Below are 27,142 nucleotides of genomic sequence, written 5' to 3' on the forward strand. Positions count from 1 at the left end.
GTTACAGTGCAGTTACGCAAGACGTGACTGTTCGGTGCTGCAAGGTTTCTCATCGCACTGTAAGTGCTTGTTTATTGTTGTGTTCAGCACTTTTACTAGCGGTTGAGGGTAGCTAGGTCTGGTCCCGTGTCTGTGGTCTACTCTTTGGCCTATGCTTTGACAACCTGCGTGGGGGCTCTGTTCCTGGTGCTTCAACCTAAAGAAATGAAGATTAGGTGCAATACGGCAAAAGACTTTGTGGCTTTTCAACTGAACTGTAGGCAACTGGCCAAGACTTGATGGTGGTCAAGAAGAGATGCTGCATCCCCTTAATAGAGTCCGTAAGTCCAGCCCTGAAATCTCTGACTCTCCCTCTAATATTAAAAAGGGCAAAAAGCAGCTTACACGCCCCCCCCCAGTCACACGTAAGGGCAAACTGTTATGCCCTTCAAGCATTAGTGGATTTGGATCTGGGGTCTTCTGGCCAGAAATGCAGAGAACTTTGTTTGGGGGAATAATTAAGAGGCGGTGTCACCGGTAAATGGCCAGGCTGTGCCTCCTTCCTTCTAATGAACTCCTCCAGGTGTTTGCTTCAATGGCCATTAAAATCCCCGAAGAGGGTGCCTGAGGTTCAGAAGGTGGTACAGATGGGAGATGCGATTACTCCCCCTTTCTTAAGAGTACCAACATGCAACATGCAGTAACTATCAAGCCATCTGTGGGAGAAGCTGACTCGGCTCTAGAGGGGGCTGGCAGGTCGCATCAAGCTCAAGTATTTCAGTTGACAGTGGTTTCAGCATTAAAGGGGGGATCCCAGAAATTACTCAACGAGGCAACGAGTCACGGCCAATCATCAAGCGGTTCTCCAGTAGTATAGTGCAAGAAGCCAAGCCAACGGTCCAGAGAGAGCAGTGTTGATCGAAACTGGGTAATCAAACCGAGCAGTTGAGGGATGGGCGTGAAAAGGTTCTAGTAGATCAGCCCCAGGTGTAGTCACATGCTCTGCTTGAGACAATCTTGATGGAATTATGAGAGCTCAAGGGCATGCAGCGCAAGAAGACATCCGTGATTAACCAAAGGTTAGACCAAATTTTTGAAGGAATCAGGCAGATTTCATTAAGTTTCCAGGAACTGGAACAGAGAGTATCGGATTTGGAAGATCGCTCCATGGTATGGCTTTCTGAGCTTGATAAAATTCAGAAAAAGTTGACTGAATCTCCAAATAAAATGGAAGAGATGGAAAACTATGCAAGGAGGTCAAAACTCCATTTCGTAGGGGTCCCAGATGGGGAAAAAAACAGTGCAATCATCAGGACATGCTACAGCTCATGGATGATCTGATCAGGACTTATATTTTGGAAGATTCACCAGCCGACTCGAAAATTATGCGAGCCCATCGGGTCCCTTCCCAACTGCAGCTAAATGCAAAGTACTCTTGCACCATCATCAAGATATGTCAGTAGCTACGGCCCGAAAAAGACAAGATTTCGCTGGTGTGATTATGCACTTTAAAGTAGCAGGGTCACAGGCTTCTATTATTCAATGATCAAAGTTAAAAGGTTTGTTTAAGGGCCAATTTAATTCATGTACAACTCTGCAAGATGGTCAAAGCTTTTTGGACAAGGTTACGTCTGATTTATGCTAGCACTAGAACATGTTGGCATATTGGTCATCATCATTGTCAATGGTCAGAAGACCTCCTGACCCTTATCCAGCATGTATTCAGCCAGTATCTAGCCATTAATAGGCAGTATAGGAAGCAATTTAGGAGGGGGCAGGGGAATTAAGGGCTATAACTATGGTTATCTAAGGCCGCAACATGAGTACGGTTACGTTCTAGGCCAAGGAATAGGGGAGAGTGAAAGGGGGTGTCTGTTCCCCTTCCGAGCAGGTCAGGTGCCTTTCCAGAGCACCCAAGTAGTAGTCTGGGTTGGTAGTGGGTAGTGCCAGGTATTCCTCCTCTGCGTTGTGATGGGCACTTTTGGTGGGTTGGGTTTGGTGGAGGGGGGGTGAATGCGGGGTGTGGTGGATGGGCTGAAATTAAAAATGAGAATATTTAACAGTGGTGTTATATATGTTTGCAAGTAATTTTGTGTAGAGCTGATCCTTTTAAATATAGTTTAAGAGAACTTTGCTATAGGCGTTACACCTTTAGGGGGGCAAAAAGAAAGCCAAGAGGAAATAAATGGTGCAGCTGTGTTTTTTATTAAAACTGGGGGCTATAGACTAATCTAGGTGCCATGTCTAAAATTAAGATTCTTTCATGCCATAATAATGGTATTTTAAATAGGCCAAAATATTGCTCTAAAATGAATTTGTTGGCTACGTTTAATCCTGAAGTAATTTTTCTCCAAGAGAGCCATTTGAAAGACAGATCACCCAACAATTTTTAAACCTGAGGCCTATTCTTATGTCTTTTTCCCATCACCGGGGTAAGCTGTGCTAGGGTTAGTGATTTTTTTCTCTAGCAGCTTAGACTGTGACATAAGTCATTAGAGACAAGGGAGAACAATGGATCCTCTTGAAGGGTCTGGTGCAGGGAGTTTTTCTTACCCTTCTCAAATGTTATAGCCCACTCCAGGATGAGGACGCTCCCCTGAAGCAAATGTTTTCTTTGGTGGTGGGTGCGACAGGCCCATTAAGTTGGGGGGGGCTACTTTAATTTCACACAGGATCTTAAGCTGGATACTTCCAATAAGTTTTTAAATAGCTGAAACCCAAAACAGCCAAAGTGATGGCAGCAGTGCAAAGTAGTTTAAAGTAGTTTAAATTCAAAAGATCCATGGCAATTTAACCATAGTGGGCAAGCGCAATTTACATGTTTTTCAAGCCAGTATAATACAACTTCGTGGCTGGACTATTTTTTAATTTCCAAGTCACCTAAATGGGAAGGATCTCGGCTAATGCATTTTCAGACCACTCAGTGGTTAGGGTTAGTGTGGCTATTGAGGACATCTGAATTTCAAGGGCATGTCAGTGGTTTGATAAGGCACTCCTTATCAATCAGGAATGGATGAGTAGCACACACAAATTCATACAGGAGTTATTTGAGACTAATCAGAGCACAGCTTTTCCGTTCTCATTATGGGAATCATTCAAAGCTGGATTACGAGGGCAGGTTATTGCTTATAAGCCAGCGCAGAGACAGGTTAGGGAAATACATCTCAAGAAACTGTAAGACACCCTGGATCCAGTACATAAGGCTTTAATCAAGGAGGTGGATGGGTGTGGAATTGACCATAAGCATAAGTTTGATTAGGCAGAGAATTCGCAACTTCTACGTGTGCAAAGAAATTGCCAGCTCAAAAGAAATTCTCCAGCAACAGTATGATGAGAGTCAGCTGGTGAGTAAATTGTTAGCCTGGTATGTGCGAGGTAAACAAAAAGGTCTGCATATTAGGGAGATTAAAGACTCTGGGTCTAATTTAAATTTAAAAAACTGCAACAAAATAGCCCAGATTTTTCTGCACCACTATGACAACATTAAACACCATAATAATTCTGTTTCTCAACCAAGCCTGAAAGAGTTCTATAGTCAAATTAAGCTTCTGGCGGGGGTGCAGGCCGAGTCTAATATAGTGGATATTACACTGGAGGAGGTGGCCAGTGCGCTCCAGCAGATGCCTATAGCCAAAGCAACAGGTATGGATGGTATCTCGACTGAATTCTAAAAGATATTTCAGAAAGAGTTATTGTCCCAGCTAGTACATTTATTTGATCAAATAAGTGATGGTATTGATATTCTGTGACTTTTAAAGAATTAGTACTCGTAAGCTTAAAAAAGAAAAAGATCCTCTTAGTGTCAATTCTTATCGTCCAATTAGCCTACCCAATGCTGACTGTATGTAGCTAGCTAAGATCTGGGCATCTCACATAATTGAGGTTGGACAGTCTTTGGTCCATAAAGACTAGTGTGGGTTTCTACCGAAGTGCACGTTGGCTGCTAATACTCAATATCTGTCTTAGGCTATCAACTGCTTTTCCCGTGCCCAAGATGGGGCCATAATTACAATGGCCTACGGTGAGAAGGGGTTTGATCTGGTGATTTGGTATGCCCTTCTTTTTCCACTGTAGAAATTTGGATTTCCAAATTGAGTGATCTCAATGTTTAAAAAATTATATCAAGGGGCAGAAACACGTGTTATCATTAATTCATTGCCAGTCAGTAGTGTGAAGATACAATGTTGCACACAGCAGGGGTGTGCAATGTCCCCTATACTTTTCACAATGATTATTGAGCCTTTAGCAGAATGCATATGCAGCATAAGCAGTATCATCCCCTCTTTGCAAGGGATGTTCAAATTGAAGTTATTTGCAGATGGCTAAGTACTTTATTTGAAAGCTGATCAGCAAAATATTGAGGGGGCATTTGATATTATTCAAGAATATACAAATCGGGGGGGGGGGGATAGGGTCACCCAGGACAAAACTGAGACATTGCTTTTCAATGCCTGTCCATCAGTATTGCCCCAAGCACTAACCCAGAGATTTGGTAATAATCGCCCCAAAAGATATTTTGGGATTATGGTGACTCATAATTAAACAGATTTATTTAAACTCAGCTATGAAAAAATGCTACTTAAAGTGAAAACACCATTTGGGAAATGATACCTCTTCCCGCTCACTTTAAAAGGCAAAGTTTCATTAATTAAAATGTCAGTGTTACTATTGTTTTTATTTATCTTCTAAAATCTTCCCATAAAGGTTAAACATGCCGTTTTTATTCAATTAGGTTCCCTTATTATTAACTTTCTATCGGAAGGAAAACATTCTAGACTGAAGTATTCAATTTTGCAGTTAGATAAAGAAGAGTTAATTTGGCTTTACCAGATTTTTCTTTATACTATCAGGCTGCATCCTTGGATATGATGGTTGAAAAAAGGTTTGGTGGACAGGGGCTCAGGTGGTTGTTTTGATATTTTTTTATAAGGAATATGGTACAGGAGAGTGGAGGTAGTTTGCCTGTATTTCTCAAAATGGCAAAACTGCCAAATAACACAAGGTATAAGGTGCTAGGTGATATATGCTGGTTTAAACAAAAGGTTTTTAGGTGAAGGCAAATCCCACTCTGTCATTGATTGGTAAGGTTGCAGGATAGTCAGGGATTTGACCTGGCAATTCCAGGAACTATTTGCTGGATCTGGAATTCTAAAGGGTACTGGAATTGGGTGGCTATTGTCTGGGCACATGGCTGGCTAACTGAGCAGAGAAAAAAATTTGAGCTAGGGTTGAGGCGCCCAAACTTTGGTATAGTTTCACCCAAAATTAAAAGTTTGATGAATAGCAAGAGATGCACTATTTTTCTGAAGCTATCATCAATTTATGGTATAAAAGTCAGTTAGTCGGAATAGGAAATTGCTATAGGTCTTTACAGAAATGCACAGATTCATCATTGATAGAAAGGCATCTAACCAAGGTAGAGCAGGAGACAGGATGTAGTTTGACAAGTTGGAATTGTGAATGTATTTTGATTTTAGGCTATAAATCATTTGGGGCAGCTAATTTCAAAAGAATGTGTTTTTATTGCATTGGCTTGCGTACTACAGTCCTAAAGCAATCCATCAAATGTATTCATCTGCTACCAGTGCATGCTTCAGGTATTTTCAAATAAATAGGGCTGGGCACATATTTTGTTTTGGAGTATCCCAAGCTAGTGCAATTCTGGGGATGGTGTATTTTGTCAATTGAGCCAGGAATCCAGATAACTTTGCAAGTGGAACTGGTGTTGGTAATGTTTGGGGCATCAAGTCAAACATTTAGCTTGGGTAAGCACATTCAGGGCTTTGTTGCAGCATCATTAGCTGTCGCTAGGTCACTGATTTTACAATGTTGGTACACTACTGTAGTGCCTACTCCTGAGGAGTGGTTGGCAAAGTTAAAAGGGGCAGGGCTATTTGAAGAAGCATATGCTAAACAAAAGGGCAGTCTGAAGAAATACCAGAGCATCTGGGTTCCATTAGACATGATGAGTATGTAAGAACTAGTACAGCAATTTATTGGTCCTGTGAGGTCTAAAAAGCTTAGGGGTGCAGGCTTTCTATCCATTTTGTGGACAAGGTGTTATTGCAGTCAATTAAGTCACCCCTATGTAGCGCAAAGTACTGAAGCACATTGCACTTTAAGCATTTAATTGTATAGCTTTCTTCTCTACCCAATCGTTTTTATATCGCGCATCACCCTAAATTAGGCATATGGAGTATAAAGAATTGGTCTTGATTTAGTTGATCAATATTGTGAAGCATATAATTACCTTTCTGTATCATTGCACCCCAAAGCTCATTTTGGCCATTTGCACTTCTAATACTTTTTAAAATTGTATAATGAGTTAATATTGGTTCTAAAATCTGAGTACTGTCAGGCACAAGCGCTTTAGGCGTTTATGTTCCCTTGCACTTAATGGTGTGAAAAGTATTGAAGCACATATAATTCTAAGTATTCAACTCTATATCTTTCTCTCATGTTTACATAGCGTAACAGCTTAAACTAGGTGTATAGCATATAAAGAATTGATCTCGATTTTAAGAGGTCAATATTGTGAAGCATATAAGCGCATTTTGCATGTACGGATCTCAAAGCTTGCCATAGGTTTTGGCCATTCATATTCTTCCACTGTGACAAACAATTTTTGGCGCCTTAAATAATTTGAATACTGAATAACATGTTAGTATTCATTCTTTAATTTTAAGTACTGTAAGGCACAAGCACTTTATTCATGTGTGCACTTGATAAATTCCCTTACTGTAGTAAGAAAGAAGGTTTACTCTGTGAAGAATACTGCAGCACATAGCACTTAAAGTATGAAACTACATAACTCTCTCCTGTATCTAATCATGTTTTACCTGAACTCTCTTGATTTCCTTTTTTTCTGGGTTTAAAAAATATCTCCATATGAATGTACTTGTTATCCCTCATTATTGATTGTGATGAATATATTCAATAATAAAAAAAATGTTAACTTAAATTTAAATAATTCTTTTGGGCGATTTAGCAAGATATGATTTTGTTTTTAGTAGAATGAGCTTTGATGTAAGTTGTATGACAGAACAGCGACGCCAAACTAAATTGTCAGAATACCAACAGCCAAAATGTTAACTTTGGATACATGTAATGTAAAATTTAAAAAATATGGACTACCGAAATATCATGGTCCCAAATATCAACATTATACTGGTAAGCATACTTATTTAATTGTAATCACCATAATAAGAACTAAAAATAAAAATACATTTTTTTAAAGAAATTATGTATTTTTAAAAAATACTTAAAACTAATGTACGCACAGTAATGTATTTACTAAAAATATTCATACTAATACACATAACTTTAAATAATTTTGTAAATTAATACATTACATATTACACTTCATGACTTCTACAAATAAAATATTTTAATTTAATGAAATACTATCATTTAGTTAGAAAACACAACACAGACAAGTATAAGTATTTAAAATTCTAACATTTACTGTATTTTAAAATGACTAAAACATTTTAAGTATTGTTTGAAAATATGCAACTAAGGTACCTATTTTGAAAATACGCCAAACACACAACAAAAAAAGCACAATAAAGTGCCAGAAATATAATTTAAAAAGTACATACTTTCAAATTTAATATGTCCCAAATGCCATAAATAGCTCATAATATTTTCAGGGTTGTTCATTAGCATAACTCAATCAAAAACCACTAAAAACTAATAAAAACAATTCAAATTCACTAACCACAATCCAGCCAACATTAGGGAAAATGCATACATTGTTTTTTCTAAGTCCAATCAAACATTTGGAAAAGCCTTATAATAATAGGATCAGATTTAATATTTTAAGTCCAGACTACCAAACACAGGAAAACGCACATAAAAGGGTGGCATCATATTTACTATTCTAACTCCTGGTTAGAAATGGTTAACATTAGTGAAAGTGCATACATTGGAGCATTGGTGATCAGAGTTGTTATTTTAATTCTATTTTAAGAAGCATTGGGGAAAGTGCATATAGTTCTGGGTGGGCACTGATTTACTATTGTAACTCCAGTCCAAAAACCTTTTGGAAAGTGCATACATTTGTGGGACAGATTTTCTTTTACTCTAGTCCACCAATCATTGGGGAAAGAACATACACTGGAGGGTCAGATACACTACACCCAAAAATATAATAATATATTTCAAATTATTTTAAAATGTTAAATACAAAAGGTAAAACACCTACGTTTTTCAAATAAAAATCACACAATTTAAAATTGGATTAAATATATTTACAAAATATACAAATATATCACTGTTGTTAAAAAACCTCTTCATACTATTAACTCTTCTTTAAAATAAACAATGTGCCTCCAACTTCAACATAAAATCATAAATCACAAATAATGTCTAAACCAATTAAACATTGTTTTCAAAACTAAAAATGTTCACAGATTTGAAACTGCAAATGTCCGATTCTCTGAGAGTGAACCTGACAGCCTCACTGGCATTCTGTTATCTTGGCCACCTTACCGACTTCTTCCACACCCATTGACCCTACTACATGACTGGTGAACTGGAGGGAACACATAGAATGTGCTGCTTAACTCATTCCTCCAATCCTCATAAACAATATGGCCATACCTGGAGGACTGTTATTGTAGCCTAGTCCCATCCTATGATGTCTGGATTCCTCCCATATTTGAAACCCAGGCATTATTGCATATACTTCCTACCTGCACACTACACCTTGAATCCAACCGCTTGGGAAACACAAGAGACTTAAACGTTACTTGCCTCAACATCAATGGCTTGATGCATTACAAAAAAAGCTGGAAAATCTAAGGGCCAGATGTAACAGACAATGACGGTGTGCAGTGCTGCACCAAATTTGAAAATGCAGGGATGCACCATATTTACTAGAATACGACACCCCCTGCGCCAGTGCTAAATGCAGAATGCAGCACACATAGCAAGAGCAAAAACTAAGGAGAAATGTTCTCCTCGTTTTACCAAACTAATGCCACTCTTGGGGTGGCGTTAGATTCTGGCGCTGCCTCTGTTTTATGAAAACTTGTAAATCTGAGACAGTGTCAAAATACAACGGGTTTTGCTGTGGCACACCCACAGCAACACCCATTGCACGCCCCTTCCACGCAAAGTGCTGTGCGTGAAGGGACCATATTTACAAGGTGGTGTTAAGCCACAAAAACTGGCTTAACGCCACCTTGTAAATACGGCACAGGGCACTGCGCCCCCGAGCGTCATGAAAAGTGATGCTCCGGTGATGCTAGGTGCTCTTAATTATGCCCCTTAGTCTTCCTAAATGAGAGTGTTCCAGATTTCGCTTTGATTCAAGAAACTCATCCCTCTCAAACAGAGAGTGAGAAACTTAAAAGAGAATGGTTGGGAAGGGTATACCATATGTGCGGAGGCCACCACCTAGGAGACTAATAATCCTAAACTAGATGGTACCACACAGGAGGGTTAACAATATTTGTCTAAAAGAGCCTGCCCCTTGGAGTGCTTAAGCCATGGATCAACCAACAAGGGCTCTTCATATTCATTGAGGCACTCATCACATCCAACTGCAAATACTGGTTCTGGGATCAATCTACGTACCAACAAGAGCCAAAGATAGATTCCTTAGAGCCCTGGACTGTATCACTTTTCTCCAATTCCTAAACCCAACTATTGCTTGAGAGAGACTTGAATTTAGTATTAGAACCAGTACTAAACAAGTTTGATTGCCCTACACTTGGAAACATAGGAAGAAGCATATACTTGATGTCATCCTGAAGGACTACTCCTTAACACACTTAACATACTCCTGGAGACTGACACACCTGTAGGAAAGTGACCAAACCTTCACATCATCTACCTGTGCCAGGATTGATTTTTACCTCACATCCTACCCTTTTTCCCCCTCATCATGAAAGTGACAGTTATAACAAATGCCACCAAAGACCACAATGCATTGCTACGTCAGCTGGTGCCAGATATGTTATCAAGAGAAATAGGGCCTTAGTGGTTCTTAACCTCCAGATTTAAAGAATAAGACACCAAGTAAAGTACAAAAGATGGTAACCCCTTATTTGCATGCGAACCAGGACATAATGATATTGTGGAAGTTGAGCAGGGATTGCATCTGAGGGGAACTGATGAAAGACTCTGGAATTATGAAATGGGAAGCCAAAGTGATACAAACAGAGCTAGAATGGCAGATAATACTTCTCACTTGAAGCTATAAAACCACAGCCTAATAAGTGACACTCAATAACCTCTTACAAAATAAATCTGAGCTCAATGGAATCTACACCTTGCTGGCATAAACATTGTTATTTAGTCATAAGCAAAGACTGTACATAAGGGGAGAATATGTGGGGGAGATTACTGGCCTATCAATTATGACAGCAGGTGGCCTCTTGAACAGTACTAGCCATTAGTAACAACCAGTGGGAAACTCTCAAACACCCCACAGATATTTTACATGCCTTTTGCTCCTCTTACAAGTAGTTTTAAACATCTGAAAGCCACAAGAATAACCATTTAGAAAAAAGAGTTTCTCTCTTAGATCAGACCAGAAGAGACTGTCCCTTATTAGAGGACATCACAGAGCAAGAAATAGAGCAGGTTATTGATGCACTTCCCACCTCCAAGGCACCTGTAGTAGATGGCTACTCAGCTGAATTTGATAAGATTAGCAAACAGTCATTGGCCTCCATGCTATCTAAACTGCCCAGAGAGATACAGGATGGTTAGCCCTCCACTATCAGAGGCAAATAGGGCAAGGAAAATGGGTATTATCAAACCAGAGAAGGACCCTCCCACAGCTGTGCAAGTTACAGACCACTCTCACTGATCAATGCAGTTATCAAATCCTTGTCAACAGACTGAAGGACCATCTACACCCTCCAATCCAACCAGATTTGGTGGGTTTTGTCCCACACCAGGCCCCAGCCTCTCACAAATGCACCCTGGTACATGTACGCTTGCAGGTATGAAATGATATGAAAGAGACATTGGTGATCTTTATTGAAATGGAAGCCAGTTACTCTAAAATACCAGGGAATCCTGCTTAACCCAGGTTTTATTAACAAGGCTTAAAATAACCTGACCCCAAGATCCTTACGTTTCAAAATGATGCAATGACATGAAGATGTGGTCGGCCTAAAAGATCTTCTTGTGTGGGAAAGTATAAGTCTTAAAAATGAACGTGATACCCAGGATCACCTACTTATTTGCAATGATGCCCTTTCTATGGAAAAAAATGTACATTGACTTCTCTCATGATTAAACTGTTCCTACGCTACGATGGGAGGCTCATTTGAAACTGGACAAACTTCACACTAATACTGAATAGAGGGCCTAGACTTCCAAATCTAGCCATATACTGGCTACCCTTCCAACTTCCCCCTCTGTGACACTTTATGCATAACACTTTAGAAATGCCTAAGATGGTCCCAGGTAGGAAACAACCTGTTAGGTATTGCAGGTGGTATGGACACTCTCTACTCAAAAAAACAAACACAAGATAATCAACTCCAATCTGATTTTGATATATATATATATATATATATATATATATATATATATATATATATATATATATATATCAAATACACTTCCTTAAATAAACATTAAGGCTCCAGCACTCCACGAAGGTTAGAAAGGTTTATTATAACCGAGCAGTACTGCTCGGTTATAATAAACCTTTCTAACCTTCGTGGAGTGCTGGAGCCTTAATGTTTATTTAAGGAAGTGTATTTGAAGTACAAGACGAGGTGGCGTGCGTCTAAGTCCAAGCACCATCGGCGATTAGGTGCAGAGAGAGAAGCGCCAAACGAAGTGTTTATATATATATATATATATATATATGAGCACATCTTTGCAGTAATAGTAAACTATGGATAAGGAACCTCAAACCTATACGGGATAAGGAACCTTAAACCTACATGGTCAGACTTCATAGAGCCTGCCCAGTAGCAAACAGATTCTCTCTGAAGGTCCAACACTGATCTTTACTGAAGCCCACACCAAATTTGAGCTCAGTGCTAAACAATTCGGGAGAAACAAATTAATGCTGTACTGCTTCACCTCAGTTCTGGGACCCAACCCATTTCCCTACCACAGTTTTCCCTGAAATCTTACCAGGGAGCCTTTAAAAAGGTGGTTGCAAAATTATACAGCACCATTACTGAATGCATATCTTCAAGCCAATTGAGGTCCCGATTAAAACACTGCCAGACACAATGTCTACACCTAGAGTAAACAAAATTGTTAAAATACCTTGACAAATATCTTAGAGAAGCAAGCTAAAACTAGGCTACTTGAAAACGCTCCAAAAGTGGCACTTGTCCTCACTCTGGTTAAGGCGTGTGAAGAACTCCACCTTTTCTGATTGTTTTAGATGTCACCAAGTGGAAAACAACACAGTCCTTATAGTCTGGGAGTGCCAGAGGCTGAAACTTTGTTTGATTGCTCACTGGCAATGAGGGACTTAATGAGATCAACAGCCCACCTACATGTCATTCTGCACTAAGATCACACTCAAATGGTGCCATGGTTTTTTAATGCACTCACGACTGCCAAAACATATATTCTCCACTTCTAACTTACGCAGTCCTGACAATGTTGATTTGGATAAGAGAAATGTTCATAATGGCCTGTGAGCAAGTTATATATAGATTAAATGATCACTTGCAAACCTTTGAGAAAATGTGGGACCCTTTTCTCCAGAACTGAACCTATTTCACAGTAGTTCAGGCTCGATCACGTGCTACACAGTACAGGGATAATGGTTGCTTAGCCAACTGTCCAGAGCAAGCATTACCTAATAAAATAGTGCTGTACTTTATGCTAAGGAGGGACAGATTATAAGGTTAAGGAGTCTTGGGTGTCGGCGAGCCAATTCCTTGGAAACAGAGGGGAGAGAATGTGTGAAGAATAAGTTCAGTTTTAACATTTGTTTTTCCTATTGAACAATGGAGGGTAAGGGTTGTGGGAGGGTGAGTGAGGTGAAATCACTCAGTGTTTATGTTCGACATCCTGGATGATTACTTGAATGGAACAAAGTGGCTGTGCTGCACATGCAGTGTTAAGATTGAGGTTTCTGGTTTGTATTATTTTGTAAAAACCTAATAAACAACTAAAAAAATGAACTTTACACTATAGATATACAACTTGCAATAACAATTTTATATTTTTTAACACGTACATATATGTATGTAAATATATACATATATATATGTGTGTGTGTGTGTGTACTTGAATTAGTTTAAAAATAAGCAAGCCAAATTTATATATTCATTTAAAAATTTAAATAATGTATAGATACATCTATTTATATAAATAAATATATTTTTTATTTCATGAATAGTGACTTTAGGGAATTCTGCAGAGTTGATTAAAAACTCATTGGAATTCCACGGAGTCCTGAATGCACCAGATCTCGGAAGTGCTAAGCAGGGTGGGGCCAGGCCTGACCTTGCTTAGCACTTCCGAGATCAGGGGCATTCAGGAGTGGGCCATAGAAGCTGCTGTTTCAGGCCTCTTGTGCACCAGCCTGTCCTGTGTGCAGTGCACACGGGGCAGGCCGGTGCACAGGAGGTCTGAAACAGCAGCTTTCTTTAGCTGCCTACGGCCAGGGCCTGAACTCAGGCCAGTGCCCTAGGCAGTGAAAGCTGCCAGTTTAGTCCTTGTTTGTGTACCAATGTGCACAAACAATGCAAAAGAAGAGACAAGGACTTACCTGGGTCTTCAAGTGGGGCCTCCCTCTCTCCTCATCAGCGTTGTCTTCCCTGAGCAGCGGCTGCCTCCCTCTAGCCTCTGCTCTCTGCTCCTGGTCTCGGGTGTGCACTGCAGCCCAGTTATGGGCTGCACTGCACAAGTGAAGACTGTCTGTGTTTGCGATGTGCAGCCCATAACTGGGCTGCAGTACGCACTGGGCGAGCTCTGCTCCCCTTGTGGGGCTAGCAGAGTTTTTTCCTGTCTCCGTCCTTCAGCGCCCGGACTGCGCCTTGCACCAGGACCCCTGACCGGTTCACCGGACATTGTTATTCAAAAGAGACTTTGCTGGGTCTAACCTATCAGGTAGGTGACTAAATTGTAGTTGTTTAGGCCTGGAAACACCCATGTGATAGTTTCCACTGTCCAGCATGCAATTGCCTTCTGAACTCTGTAAATCCTGAACATTTGCATGAACCATTAAAGCTGCACAGGGGGCCTTGAAAATATAAAATCAACTCACTCAGTTGCTTTTTAATCAATATGCGATCACTGGTAAAACAAAGTTTAGAATTCTTTGAATTTTTAAACCCTCAGAAGACCCACTCCAACCCAAATATCATGGCAGCAATTCCGGTAAGCCACATAATCAGTAGATTAGATAGCTATGGTAAATGCGAGGTAGATTTGGCTATTGTGTCTCATGAGTCTTTGAGCCTATCATGTGAATTGTGAAGCTCTCTCATTTAAATGTAAGGTCACAGGGAATTATACCGTCCATGGACTTATGATTTATAGATCTCCTGGACCACAGATCACCTTCATTGAAGATTCTTGTGATCATATTGAGATAAGTTATAATATTCAAATTATACCATATTAGAAGATTTTAATGTCCATTTGGAAGATTCGTGTGATAAGGATACTGCAGCCTTAATGGCTGCTTTGAATTAACACAGAGGGTGACCTCGACTACTCACAAAATTGGCCATACCTTGGATGGTATCTTTTCAAATGATTTAAATCTAAATTATGAGGATACCCTCCCACTGATTTTGTCAGGTCACAGGGCAGTACAGTTTAAATTCAACATTCCAGTGCCTTTACAAAGAACTAATAAATTAGCTCAGTCTATTACCTTATTGAAGAAATTAAATTAAAATGTATTGGCAGAGTGTCTTAATCAAACACCTCGAGATCTCAGTATTGAGTTACATGTAGCAACGGATAGATATCATGAATGGTTGAGCAGGGAATTATCGAATCTTGCATCCATCAGCACCCTGGTTTTCTTCAATACTAAAGTCGATGAAACAAAAATGTTGCAGATTAGAGAGAGCTTGAAAAAGTTATTATTGTGAAGAAAGCAATAAGATCTATCAAAGGGCAATGTAAAAATTTTGTATTGAAAAAACCTCTAATTTCTACTCAGCAAAAAATGAAATGCTTTGAATTCTGCTAAGGAACTCTTTAAAGTAGTTCAATCGCTCTCTGGAACAAATTCCCTCTCCCATTACTCTCCCAACCAGGATTTTGTAATAGTCTACCCAATTTTTTTTAAATAAGGTAGAAATAGTTTATAAAGAATTTGACACCACTCATCCCACCGTAGAGACCAGTCAAATGCCCCCCTACAGTGGCATCAAGAAAGCTGGTTTTGACCATTTTCCACAATTAAGCGTTGCGCAAACAGTCAAGCTCATCGAGCAGGTAAAATCTGGTGCACCTTCTGATCCTTGCCATCCGAAGGTAGAGCAAACGGTCAAGCTCATCGAGCAGGTAAAATCTGGTGCACCTTCTGATTGTACTGCGCCAGTTCTGATGACCTTGTTGAATATGGTTGTTATGAATGGCATATTTTCTGCCAGTTGGAAAAAAGTATCAATCCTACCATTACTGAAAAAAACATCACTGGATCCTAGTGAGGAGAAAAATGTCTGGCCAATTTCAAGACTTCCGCTTTCTGACAAAATACTGGAAGAAAACAACCTACTGGAGATTACGCAATATGGTTTTAGAGCAGGTTTCAGTACCAAAATAGCTTTGATCACTGTCTCAGAAGAGATTAGATATATAACAGATAATGTTTGCAGAGCGGCAGTGATCTTACTTGATCTTTCTGCCGCATTTGACACTGTTAGCCACTCAGTACTGCTAAACCGTTTGTCAGACATCAGCATTATGGAACATGCACACAAACTTATTACTTTATTTCTAAATGATAGGAATGTGGCCATTGGAGATTCCTTCTGAAAATCTTTTTATTTTCCATGCAGGGTTCCCCAAGGGTCATCTCTTAGTCCAACACTTTTTAATATTTATGTTGCACCTTTAGCTGAACTAATCAAGTCTTTTTGCTTTGCCACAGTTGCCTATGCTGATGATACTAAGATAGTTGTTTCTCTTCTGAGCAGTGTAGGTGAAGTGTCCGACAGGTTTAATAATCGTATGAAGACACTAGTCTCCTGGATGACCTCAAATTGTCTGAAACTGAACTCAGACAAGACAGAGGTTTTGATTTTTGGGAGAGTCAACCTTCTGGGGCCACTCACGGTGACCTCAAAATCTAGGACCTCCTCCAACACTGGCTTCCACGGTAAGAAACCTTCGGGTTATATTTGATGCTGACTTATCTTTCAAGGAGCATGTAAATACGATTACCTCATCCTACTTTCTACAGCTCAACACTTTAAAGAAGGTGCTACCTTTTATCCCATTTGAGCATCAAAAATCAGTAATTATTGCATTGGTTATGTCAAAGATTGAATATTATAATGCCTTATATATTGGCACAAGCCAAGGGGTGCTGAAAAAATTGCAGACATTGCAGAATGCAGCTGCGCGTCTCTTAAAGAAGGTACCTAAGTATATGTCAGTATCAAATGTCTTAAGAGATCTACATTGGCTTCCTGTAAAGAAGCGAGTGGGGTATTAGGCACTTTGCCTAGCCCACAAGGCTCTGCATAGCACCAAACCCAGCTACTTGGCAAGGAAAATTAGATGGTATCACCCAAACTGAAATTTGAGATCGACAGCAGCCAGTTTTGTGCTGACTTCCAGGATAAATAAAGCCTCCTTGGTGGACGTGGATGTACCATACTGTCAACCAATTATGGAATAAAATGCCACCTCAGCTTAGAAACCAACCAAGTATTCTCAACTTTCGTAAACTGATGAAATGCTGGCTGTTTATATACTCCTCTTAATGGTTGGCCCTGCTAGTAACAAGTGTTTCTAGTTTGTCTAGATTTCCAGCGCCAAGACAACCCTGGGTATTTGCGCACTTTAGAAATTCCGCTCATTCATTCATTCATCTCATGCCTCACAGAGTCCTAAACAGATGTAAAATAGTGTGTTTAGATTGTAAGAGATGTCAGAAGAATGAGGGAGGTTAATAGTAATAAAATCAGATTGGGCATATGTCCATATCAGTAGCTGTGGAGTTAGGAAAGTAAATCCACTCCTTTAATATTTATTATACATGACACTAAATATGGCTCACTTTGTATAGATACACCATCATGTTATGTGTTACTTCCCATAACATTCAGCTATTTGCACTGAGCGAAAACATCGATTATCAGGAGAGAGAGCATATTCGAATGCTGCTCCTATACTTTAAGTTCTGCACAAATTAAGTATTACTTTTCTAGCACCGCATTTGCGCCGCTTTTTGACGTAAAGTCGGCGCAAACTTACAAAATACAATTGTATTTTATAAGTTTGCGCCTCTTTTGCGTCAAAAAATGATGCAAATGCAGCGCTAAAAAAGTATAAATATGGTCCTTCATCTTTCTAGTGCTTGCGCTAATTCCTGGAGTTAGAACACAAGCTCGACAGTAGAGAGCAATGAAAGACAAAACTGCTGTTCACTTCACACTCTGTCATTCAGTGCAAGCAGTCCCAGCTTGCCATGGGTGATGAGCTAAGACCTCCCATGAAGGGGTGCTGTTGGCAATCGCACCATTCTGAGAAGGCCACTGAGGTGTCTCTGTGGTTCTCTCTGCTCAACATAAAAGGACACTTTTTACGTAGCTTCCAGTTTGCCTCCTAGCAACCTGTTTCCATGTCTTCCTTCCTGCGTAACATGGTGGAGGCACACAAGCAAATACAGTCCCACATTTGCAAGGAGCCTATTCCACCTTGCAGATGAGGAAATACATTTCTTATATTGTTTGTACTCAAAATGTGCACCACTATGATATTATCAAAGGTGTGCAATACCGAAGGGGACACAACATTTGTAGGCCATTCTGTAGTCAAAGGTGTCGCGAGCAGGTAAAAAACGGTCATGAGTGTATACTGTTTCTCAGGGAACGGGTCATGAGTGTATACTGTTTCTCAGGGAACTTTTGAAATTCAGATCAGGTGCTCTCAGAGGATCGGGCCTCATTTACAACGTTTTGGCGCAGGGTAGTAATGCAAGCCTTCTTGCTGCGCTGCCCTGCCCTGCGTCAAAACAAGAGACCTGAATTTTAAATCTACAAGATACAGTGCATTCTTGTTCTTTTCCCCCGGGCTGACACACAAATTGCTGCCATGCGCCAATGAAGGCACCCTTGCACCATGGTGCAAGGTTGCCTGTGTTGCGGGGAAGATTGTTTTTGTGCAGAAAGGGACATCTTCCTGCCCAAAAACAATCACAAGACGTGTTTTCCTCTTTCAATGTGTGCTGCAAAATGCAGCACACATTGAAGGAGGAAGAAATGTGGAGAAATAAAGTTACTTCCCCTTGTTGCACTTCCCTTATGCCACCCCTGGTGTGACGTAGGCTTTTGGCTCATTCCCAGGTTTCCAAAATCTTGTAAATATTGGAATGTGTCAAAATCCATGGGTGTTGCCTGGAAACACTTACTGCAACACCCATTGGCCGCCTCTTTGATGCAAAGTAAGGCAGCACTGCGATTTGTGCAGCGTTGCCTCACGCCATATCTACAAGGCCATGAAAGGTCACGCAAAGTGCCCTGTCATGGCCTTGTAGATATGGGCCTGTGACGCCGGTGCATCAGTATACTAATGCCTGCAACCATATTGGGTTTATTTTTCTGTACCTTTTTTACTAGGCTTTAGGCTTGTCACACACTTCAAACCAATCACGTCATTCCGTTTCTCTTTTGAAACTAGGGCAACTTTGTTCTTCTCAACTTCTTCACCACCCCAATAATAATACCTCCGCCTAAACCGATTGGTATTCTGAAGTTAGTTATGTTTGTAAAATGGAACCCTATTTATTCATTGCAGTACAGCGTTTCTCCCATGTAGAACATTCAATCATTACTACTCAAAGGTCATGGTCGCTTTAGACTACTTCTCCCCTCTGGGCTACTAAACGAAAAATGATGGATAACTAATTAAATAATTGGCTTGGTGACAAACTTTCCCCGTGCAGAAAGGAGCAAACCATGGAAAGCAAGTGGAAGAAAGCCCACAGCATATTGGACAAAGTCAATTGTGTTATCCATGATAGAAATGGATTTTTTGACATTGTGCAGAAAACCTCTTCTATAACAAAGCACAGACAGCGACAAGCACTGTAACATACTACTATCTAAGAGTTTAATGGAGAACTAACTGCAACTGCACTCGGATTTAGCTGTCATCCAAGATTTTAGATTTTTCTAAAACAGTTCTAATGTAGTTTGAAGTCATTTTTGGCCATTTTATAACACTGATAAATGTTCGCTCAAGGGATCCCTGACTTTACTGCAAATCTTCTCAATGTCTTCTTTATATCGTGAACATCACTGGGCAACTTAAGACATTAAAGTCATCAGTTTTGTAAGCACCTGGTTTGCAATGGGATTACAGCACTTAGGGGAGCAAACATGCCATCGTGGTATGTTATCAATCTGTTTGCAGAATCAGAAAAAAATACTGTTGTTGAGTCATTGTCCACATAGGTCAATCATTTATGTTTCCTACCAGGCTTCATTATTCTAGAGATATGTTGCCAGGTCACTCATAATCTGTCTACATTTGAGATCATATAAACTAATGGCAAAGATGTTCTCTGGCTTCCAGCACATAATGAGTTTGGGGATAAAGCATTTCATGAGTAATGGCACATTCAGTTAGCAAATAGCATATACAGTTCCATAACCAACACAACTAACAAGCAGAATTCAGGGTTCGTAGCTATATTTAATTACAACATGTGGTTTTTGACAACACCGGAGCCTGTTAGAAGAACAAAACACATTTCGCTTGTAATAACGTATTACAAGTGAGTCATAAAATCACTATGCTACATTCAGGTTTGAGGACTCTTCTCCTTCCCTCTGCGGGGCCACACCTACAGTAGGGGTGAAGAGTTCTCTTACATTTATCGGCAGCATCACCAGCTTTCAAGCTACAATATCAGTGTTGACAAGGATATGGTGACCTGCAGGTATCTGCTCCTGTCACTGGTGTGCCAAAAAGGACACGGAGGCCTGCTCTCCTCTTGCTTCCTGAATCAATATTGCTCCTAAGGACCCAAGGGTTAAGGGCTGGGACTGGCAGGGTCAGGTGATTACCAGTCAAGCCTTCAATGGGCATCCATTTGAGTGGGTGTGACAAATGTCTGCAGCCTTAGGCCTCCTCCAACACTTCAGGGCTTTTGACGCAACAATTAACTCCTATGCTAGGTCTTCATTAATAAAAACAAGCATTTGCAATGCAATGGGTCTTGCGTTTGCTCGAGTTAGGGCGATTAGCATTGTAGATTCCTAACTGGACTTTTCTTGCCACTTAAATTGAAAATTAAAATTAAAACAGTTGACAGAAGTGAACCGATTCAAAGTGCCATGGCTGCCATGAGTGGGAAGGAGAGGCAAAAAAAAAAAAGTTTGCTCAAAGTCAAACATGTCAGCAAACACGCAATTATCCATGTAACATGAGCAGTCTGCAAGGTGGTAACAAAATCGCCCCGAAGAGGGACAAACGTAAAGCATTTACCAAAGATAACAAAGGATTTTAGAAAGGCAAGCCCATGAACAAGTGAATGTGATGGGTATGCGGTAGGAGTAGTTAAAAGCCCACAATGCTTACTAAAGGTCAAAGTGCTTGCGCGCTCGACCTAAAAAGGTAAGGAGGTGAAATTTTATCATATCTCCTCTATGCTTTTGTTGCAGTGTGTTGGCATCCTGTGTGTTCCTATCAGAAGCAGATTACAAATCCCAGCAAACAAAAGATTAGCAAGTAGTGGGCTATCTGAACATAATGGGGTGGGTAAATCCCACTTGTTTACATGGAATAACGTCCCCGAGATGTATTTTAAAAAGGTAATTACAAGTTAAATTGAAGTCCTGTGATCTAATCCAGTTATGGAACTACACAGTAACTTGAAAATATCCTTATACTGTACAGTGGTTCATACATTATCAGTATACAAACCACATGTCTTCCAACATAACTGAGATCATTAGTCTCTTGTCTTTAAGGTGTGTTATCTTTGAAACTATCAGTGATTTCTCGCCATTGGACAACGCATGGTAAGCTTATAAGTTTAGTCACATGACAAAAATCTGGAGAAATCTTACTAACCATAACATTAAAATGAAACTGCAATTACCACAGGATTCTTGTGATTCAAGCTTACAAGTTAACCGTGCCACTTCCATAAATAATTCTAACCTCACTGGTATTTTATGTGAAATCATCCATGCACTGGGGCACAGGCTGTTAAATCTGCTCAGTGGAACAATGTGTTTCTGAAGTTTGGCAGACATGAATTTCTTTGCCTTGTGACTTCTGGTAGCTTCGTTGTTATTGATTGATTGGTTGATAAGGTACTGACTCTTACTCCAGGAGCTGAGCTGAGGTTTACGATTTGCTACTGACCCAGCTACGGGTCTTCATAATAGCAGCGTTAAGATGTGAAATGTGTGGTAAGGATTTCCTAATGAGGAGGCCATATAATTAGAAATGACACTAGATCATAGTGGGCCCTTAGTTCTGCATGCTGTGTCATCACCGCTTCCATGTCTGTCTGGAGACAATTGTAGATGCTGTGCATCACTCCCGTCAATCTACTCAAGGTAGTCTTTAACTTAAATCTGTTTGCCCCAATTCACATCTGAACCTATCACTCCCTGCAAATCTTTAGTTCATGTGACAGGACAGCTGCCCTGATTGGGGCTCCTCTGAAACAAAGCCCACAAATGGACGTCTGAATCTTTAGGGTTACTTCCTCAAAGTGCCGTGTATAGTCCTCCAACAAATCATTTAGGAAGGCTAAAACGTCGACTGATTGAGCTTCTTACTGAATTACTCCATTAGGTACTCTAGCAGAAGCATCAATTTGAATTTTAGCCACAATTGTTTAAACTAATATACATGTTTTTTCCACTAGAAGTTGCTTACAGGTTCCACACACATGGCCAGATTGTCATCATTTCATACATGTATAGAGCACTGTGGTTGGATTTCATAAGTGATTTCTTACGCAGTTACCACTTGGCAATTTTGTATTTGTGTTATAGTTAATATATATGTCAATGCTTTCTACAGTGTGTACTAACACAGTAGAACATGAAATACCACACTTAAAATATTATAATTACACCACAACATTAAAAGGAACCTCCCTCCTCTTTTTTCTAGAAAGAAATATTGCGCGTAGTCAAAATTGCAGGACATCAATAATACTTTACTGGTTGGGCACTTCCTACTTAATGTGAAATATTCTTTGTTGATAGATTCCATTTCCACCACAAATAATGGATGGATGTTGGTGCTACATGAATATTTGATTATCTATTAAAATTGGTAATTTTTTTCTACATGCCTTTTCGACTTATCAAAGCCCAGAATTTCCTGAGGTTCTAGGTCAGAGATATTAAACGTTTGCAATGTGCATAAGGGTCCTTTGGCTGAAGGATGGAACTGTGATGCCATCCACCTAACTGTCATTTTCAATAACTACCTATTTCCGTTCCTTATGCTGCTCCCAACTACAGGTAATAGGGACACCAAAAATGTACCCAAAACACAAATATTTTCTCAACAGAAACTAAGGGGAGAAAACAAAACCGTCAACAAATACAAAAGAAAAAAAGAAAAAAAGAAAAAAAGAAAGAATTGTTTATCAGAAAACTAACCTGAAAGGCGTACGGCGTATTGTCCACACAGTAGACTCTCACACTGTAGTCCAACGAGTTACAGGACAGGCAACCGAATACAGCCAACTTGAGATGCTTTACTGCACAGTTTGTCAGTGGCTCCCCTACCAATGCATAGGTGCCGAGACTGTCGAGGAGGATATGGCAGGCATAGGGGTCCAGCAGGCAGTAACAGGAAGTTGTTTCATCTTCAACTGACATAACTTCCTGAAAACACAAGATGCAAAACGAGTCTAAAATTACATGTTAGCCACATGTTGACAGCACCCAGTACCAATTTAGCTGGCAACACTTGCTAAATAATCTCCCATAACACTAAGAATTCCATGTGGTACTATAGTATGATAAAATACATTAATACATGTGGTGCTGTAGAATTTTTGTACAAGTTAAACAGACACGATAGCTGTAATAGAGTCCATTTACCCATCAATGACTGAAAACTGAAAGTAACTTCACAGCTTCTTGATTCACTCAAAGTTCACCATCGAAGTTGTTCGTGAACGTAGGGGAAAAATCCTGCTTAGCAAGTGATGGAGGACCATCAAGCAGTGGGGAGGGAATGATTCGGCAGTGCGCACAAAGGGAAGAGGGAGGAGAGGGTTTTTTTTTTAAATGGTTGAGGAGGAACATCTTGAAGAGATTTGTTTCCACATTCTGTTTAAAATGGATAGGGAAATGTTTAAAAAGTGGAGGGATTTTGTTATGTAGTGAGTAACTCGAAAGGCCCTAATTATTGATCTTTACTTCAACTTCTTCATTTCCAGTCTGGTGAGCTATCTTCAAGAGTTGTGATTACTCTCCAGCAAATTACACTGAATGCTGGTTGCTACTGGGTCGTAGGTGACAGTGTTCTGAAAATTATGCAATCTTGTGGGGGCAGACAGTAAACTTCCATCAGGATTGGGGTGTTGTTTTCTTCTTTGTCTTCATAATGCTTTTCATTAGCCATTTCATAAGTCAGGGAAGAACATGCAGGTGATACTTAAATAGACCCAGGTGGATATCAGAGACTCCTGAGAAGGGAATCGCAATCATGTAGATGGGAGAAGACCAAGTCTTGGACAATGGTTCTGAAGTCCCTTTTGGTGAAGTATGAAGTAAGCTTCAGAGGAGGGAGAGGTCACATTTAATGTTGACTAATAGACTAATAGGGTTTGTGCATGGCACTGGGACGGAAAGTGAATTGATCAAACTTCATCTCAGAGATCGAGGTCTTCAAAAGCCCCTTCAGCAGGGATTTAGTTATGTCTAAAGATTTTCACGAATGACATGTCTGATTTTTCTAACTCATTTTATTAAAGGGTTTTCAAAAAACAAACATAACATGGACATTAATACAGAATAAATACAGATAATGATGTGCATACTAGCCATTATAAGCTATCAACAGAAGTATCAGATACAGTATTATGTTTATAGCTTTACTGTTGTTGATGCAGATATGCTAATTAGAAATTATTAAACACGTATATGTTATGATTTATAAGAGTTCAAAGATAAATTAATCGTAGAGAAAACTAATGTACATGTTTTTGAAAATGTGCCCATGGGGTATGTCAGCCACTCATACACACCTGTACTAAAAGAATTTAAAATGCATGAAAAAATTTAAATGTGTAATAAAGATGTAGTAATGTGCCATAATGAGATGTATAACCTATGTTTTGCAATATATCACAGAAGCAAACTTAGCCGAAGCTGTGGCCTATTTGCCAGGCCTCATGTAGAAGTAGAATTAATAAAAGAACGCTGTAGAAGTTGCTAGTGCCTATGAACCAACCATGATCTGTGTGCTTAGCTAGAATTTTCTGCAATGTACCGACGGACAGGAGATGATGAAGATAATTTGATACAATTATGTGTGGAGTAGGATGAATGTACTTTCCCAGGACTTGAACAATAGAGGCACTGACTGAAGAGGAACATGCAGCATTTACGATACCTGGAGAGCCGGATGATGAGGACATCGTACAGTGGACCAATCCATGAACTGAGACAGAGGAAATACTAGTACTCATAGATATGTAGAATACAAATTATTGGGTAATGTCACCTATGGAGGACTGATTGACCAATTAGGAATTAGGGGGATGGACTGGAAAACTCTAATTAAAAGTCATGACAAGGTGCTAAGAATTCAGAAATTAGGCAGATGCATGAGATGCGAGGGGTGAATGCTGATGACTTCAAGGGACGCGGTTCGAGATTCTGTCATTGGGCTCATGCTCTTGAGAGCCTGATACGTTGCTGATTGATAACCTGAGGACGAAGACTCACTTTGTTGATGATCCATTTCGTGGATAGGTAGCTATGACAACGTGACTGATTAACTTTTATGCCTTTCCTTCTAGGTATCAACTGCACTATTTTATAGTTTTTCTCTTAGCTAGATGTTTTCCAAATTCACGTTTTCTAAATTATTTTGCATGAAGTCTTACATGCTTAATGCTAATCTGGGTTAGGTGAGGGTCCTTTGGGCGACGTTGACAGTGACAAACGATTGACAGACTGATTGCTGAACTCTGCTATTAATGTCATTATATTCATCTGTGTTGGCTTATGCTGAAGCACTCGAGCATATGTTTTCTCTAGTTCTGATTAGATTATGTTATTGGTGGTCATTAATGAACTAATTCTGAGTTGATTGAATGAAGTTTGATCTAAACTGATGACCTAGTATTGCAACTAATAGGGAATAAAATTGATAAAACGTATAATTGAGTTGTGGTTATTCATGAATTGTTGATTTATTGTCTCATGCTTAATGATTCTCTTAGTGGTTGTTGATTGATTACATTGATAATTGATGTTCATTGATTACTACATAGCTAGGATACTTCATGAGATCCAAAAGGTTCATCAGCCTATACGTGTCCCCTTCTAAGTTTACTTACTAACGACCAGGTGCCCTTGCACTGTGAACAAAAATCTACCCCTCCAGTTACTTCCCAGGGGTGGTGTCAGGTTCTAAATCTAAAAAAAGGTCAGTGGTCTGCTGGGAGGTTTGAATTTCGATGTAGAGAGGATGAGGTATATCAGTGGTCATCACTGGGTTTATAGACAGATACATAGGGTTATCTAGGGTTACATGGCATGGGATAGTAACCAAAATGACCAATGTATTCCGGGTGTAACTGATTGTCAAGGCATTTCATAGAGCGTTGAGTGTATGTGCATAGAAGTATTCAAGATTAAGAAGCTATCTCTTCTTCTGTAGGAGTATGCCATAAAATGGCACACTATTGTATCCGAGTACATGGCTGGGGGCTGTTTGCTCAGACCTATTTGATCCTCCCTGTGCAAAGCCACACCATTTACATGGGCCAACCAGATGACCTAGGCACTCCAGTGTGTAAGCACAAGTGAGAAAGGGGGCATCGCAATTTCACGCTCGGCCACTATTAATGCAAGATCTATATACCTGGTGGTAGTGTTCCAATCCTTTGGCCCACGAAAGAGATCCAAAATTCTATTTGCAGCAACTGAAGTGTGTGTCCTCTCAGTAGCCCACCCAAATATCTGTCATAATGATACTTACATGGAGTTTTTAAGGTGCTTTGGAGTTTAGTAGGATCTGGTAGGTGGAATCTTATAGCCATGTGAATATGTACCTGCCATGGCCTACAGTGGTTCTGTATGTAGTAGTTTATTGGTGTCTGTTTCAAGATCCCAGCCGCATCAATGTATAACTATTATCCTTTTAATAGTGCTGCATATTAAGTAGCTGCCAGTAGGTGTAGGAAATTACCCTCTTTCTTGGAATTGTTACCACATTATTCTGCCTGATGTCAGTGTGCTTGACTGCGTTCAGTGGGATCCTGCTAACCAGGACCCCAGTGATTATGCTCTCTCTCCCAAAGCTCTGTATTTCACCCGCAATTGGCATACTGGTTCCACCTTATAAGTCCCTAGTATATGGTACCTTGGTACCCAGGGCATTGGGGTTTTAGGGGATCCATATGGGCTCCAGTATATATGTTGCCACCCATAGGGAGCCCATGCAAAGGCTTCTGCAGGACTGCCATTGCAGCCTGCATGTAAAGGTGCAAGCACCCTTTTGCTTCCATTTTTACTACACCAGGTCACTTATAAGTCTCCCCTATGGCAGGCTTTCCAGCCCAGAGGGCAGGGTGCAAAGTACCTGTGTGTGAGGGCCCCCCTTCGCTAGCAGAGGTGCCTCCACGAACTCCAGGCCCATTTGCTCAGACTTCGTGAGTGCAGGGACACCATTTTATGCATGTATTGGACATAGGTCACCACCTATGTCCAGCTACATAATGGAAACCCCGATCCAGGGCATGTTTGGTATCAAACATGTTGGACTCATACCCGAAGGCTTTTGCAAGCATTGGTTGTATGACTTCATGCACTTT

The 27,142-nt window shown here is 40.1% G+C and overlaps 1 protein-coding gene across 3 annotated transcripts in view; it reads right to left on the minus strand.

The window, feature by feature from the left end:
• UNC5D (unc-5 netrin receptor D) overlaps positions 1-27,142 on the minus strand; it is a 1,240,412-nt gene that overhangs the window by 110,240 nt on the left and 1,103,030 nt on the right. For all 3 annotated transcript variants that reach the window (XM_069213807.1, XM_069213806.1, XM_069213805.1), the window contains one exon: positions 22,746-22,973. In XM_069213807.1, coding sequence (XP_069069908.1) covers positions 22,746-22,973 — 228 coding nt within the window. The remainder of the gene's footprint in view (positions 1-22,745; positions 22,974-27,142) is intronic.

The sequence above is a fragment of the Pleurodeles waltl genome, chromosome 11 (genome assembly GCF_031143425.1).
Source record: "Pleurodeles waltl isolate 20211129_DDA chromosome 11, aPleWal1.hap1.20221129, whole genome shotgun sequence".
NCBI lineage: Eukaryota > Metazoa > Chordata > Amphibia > Caudata > Salamandridae > Pleurodeles > Pleurodeles waltl.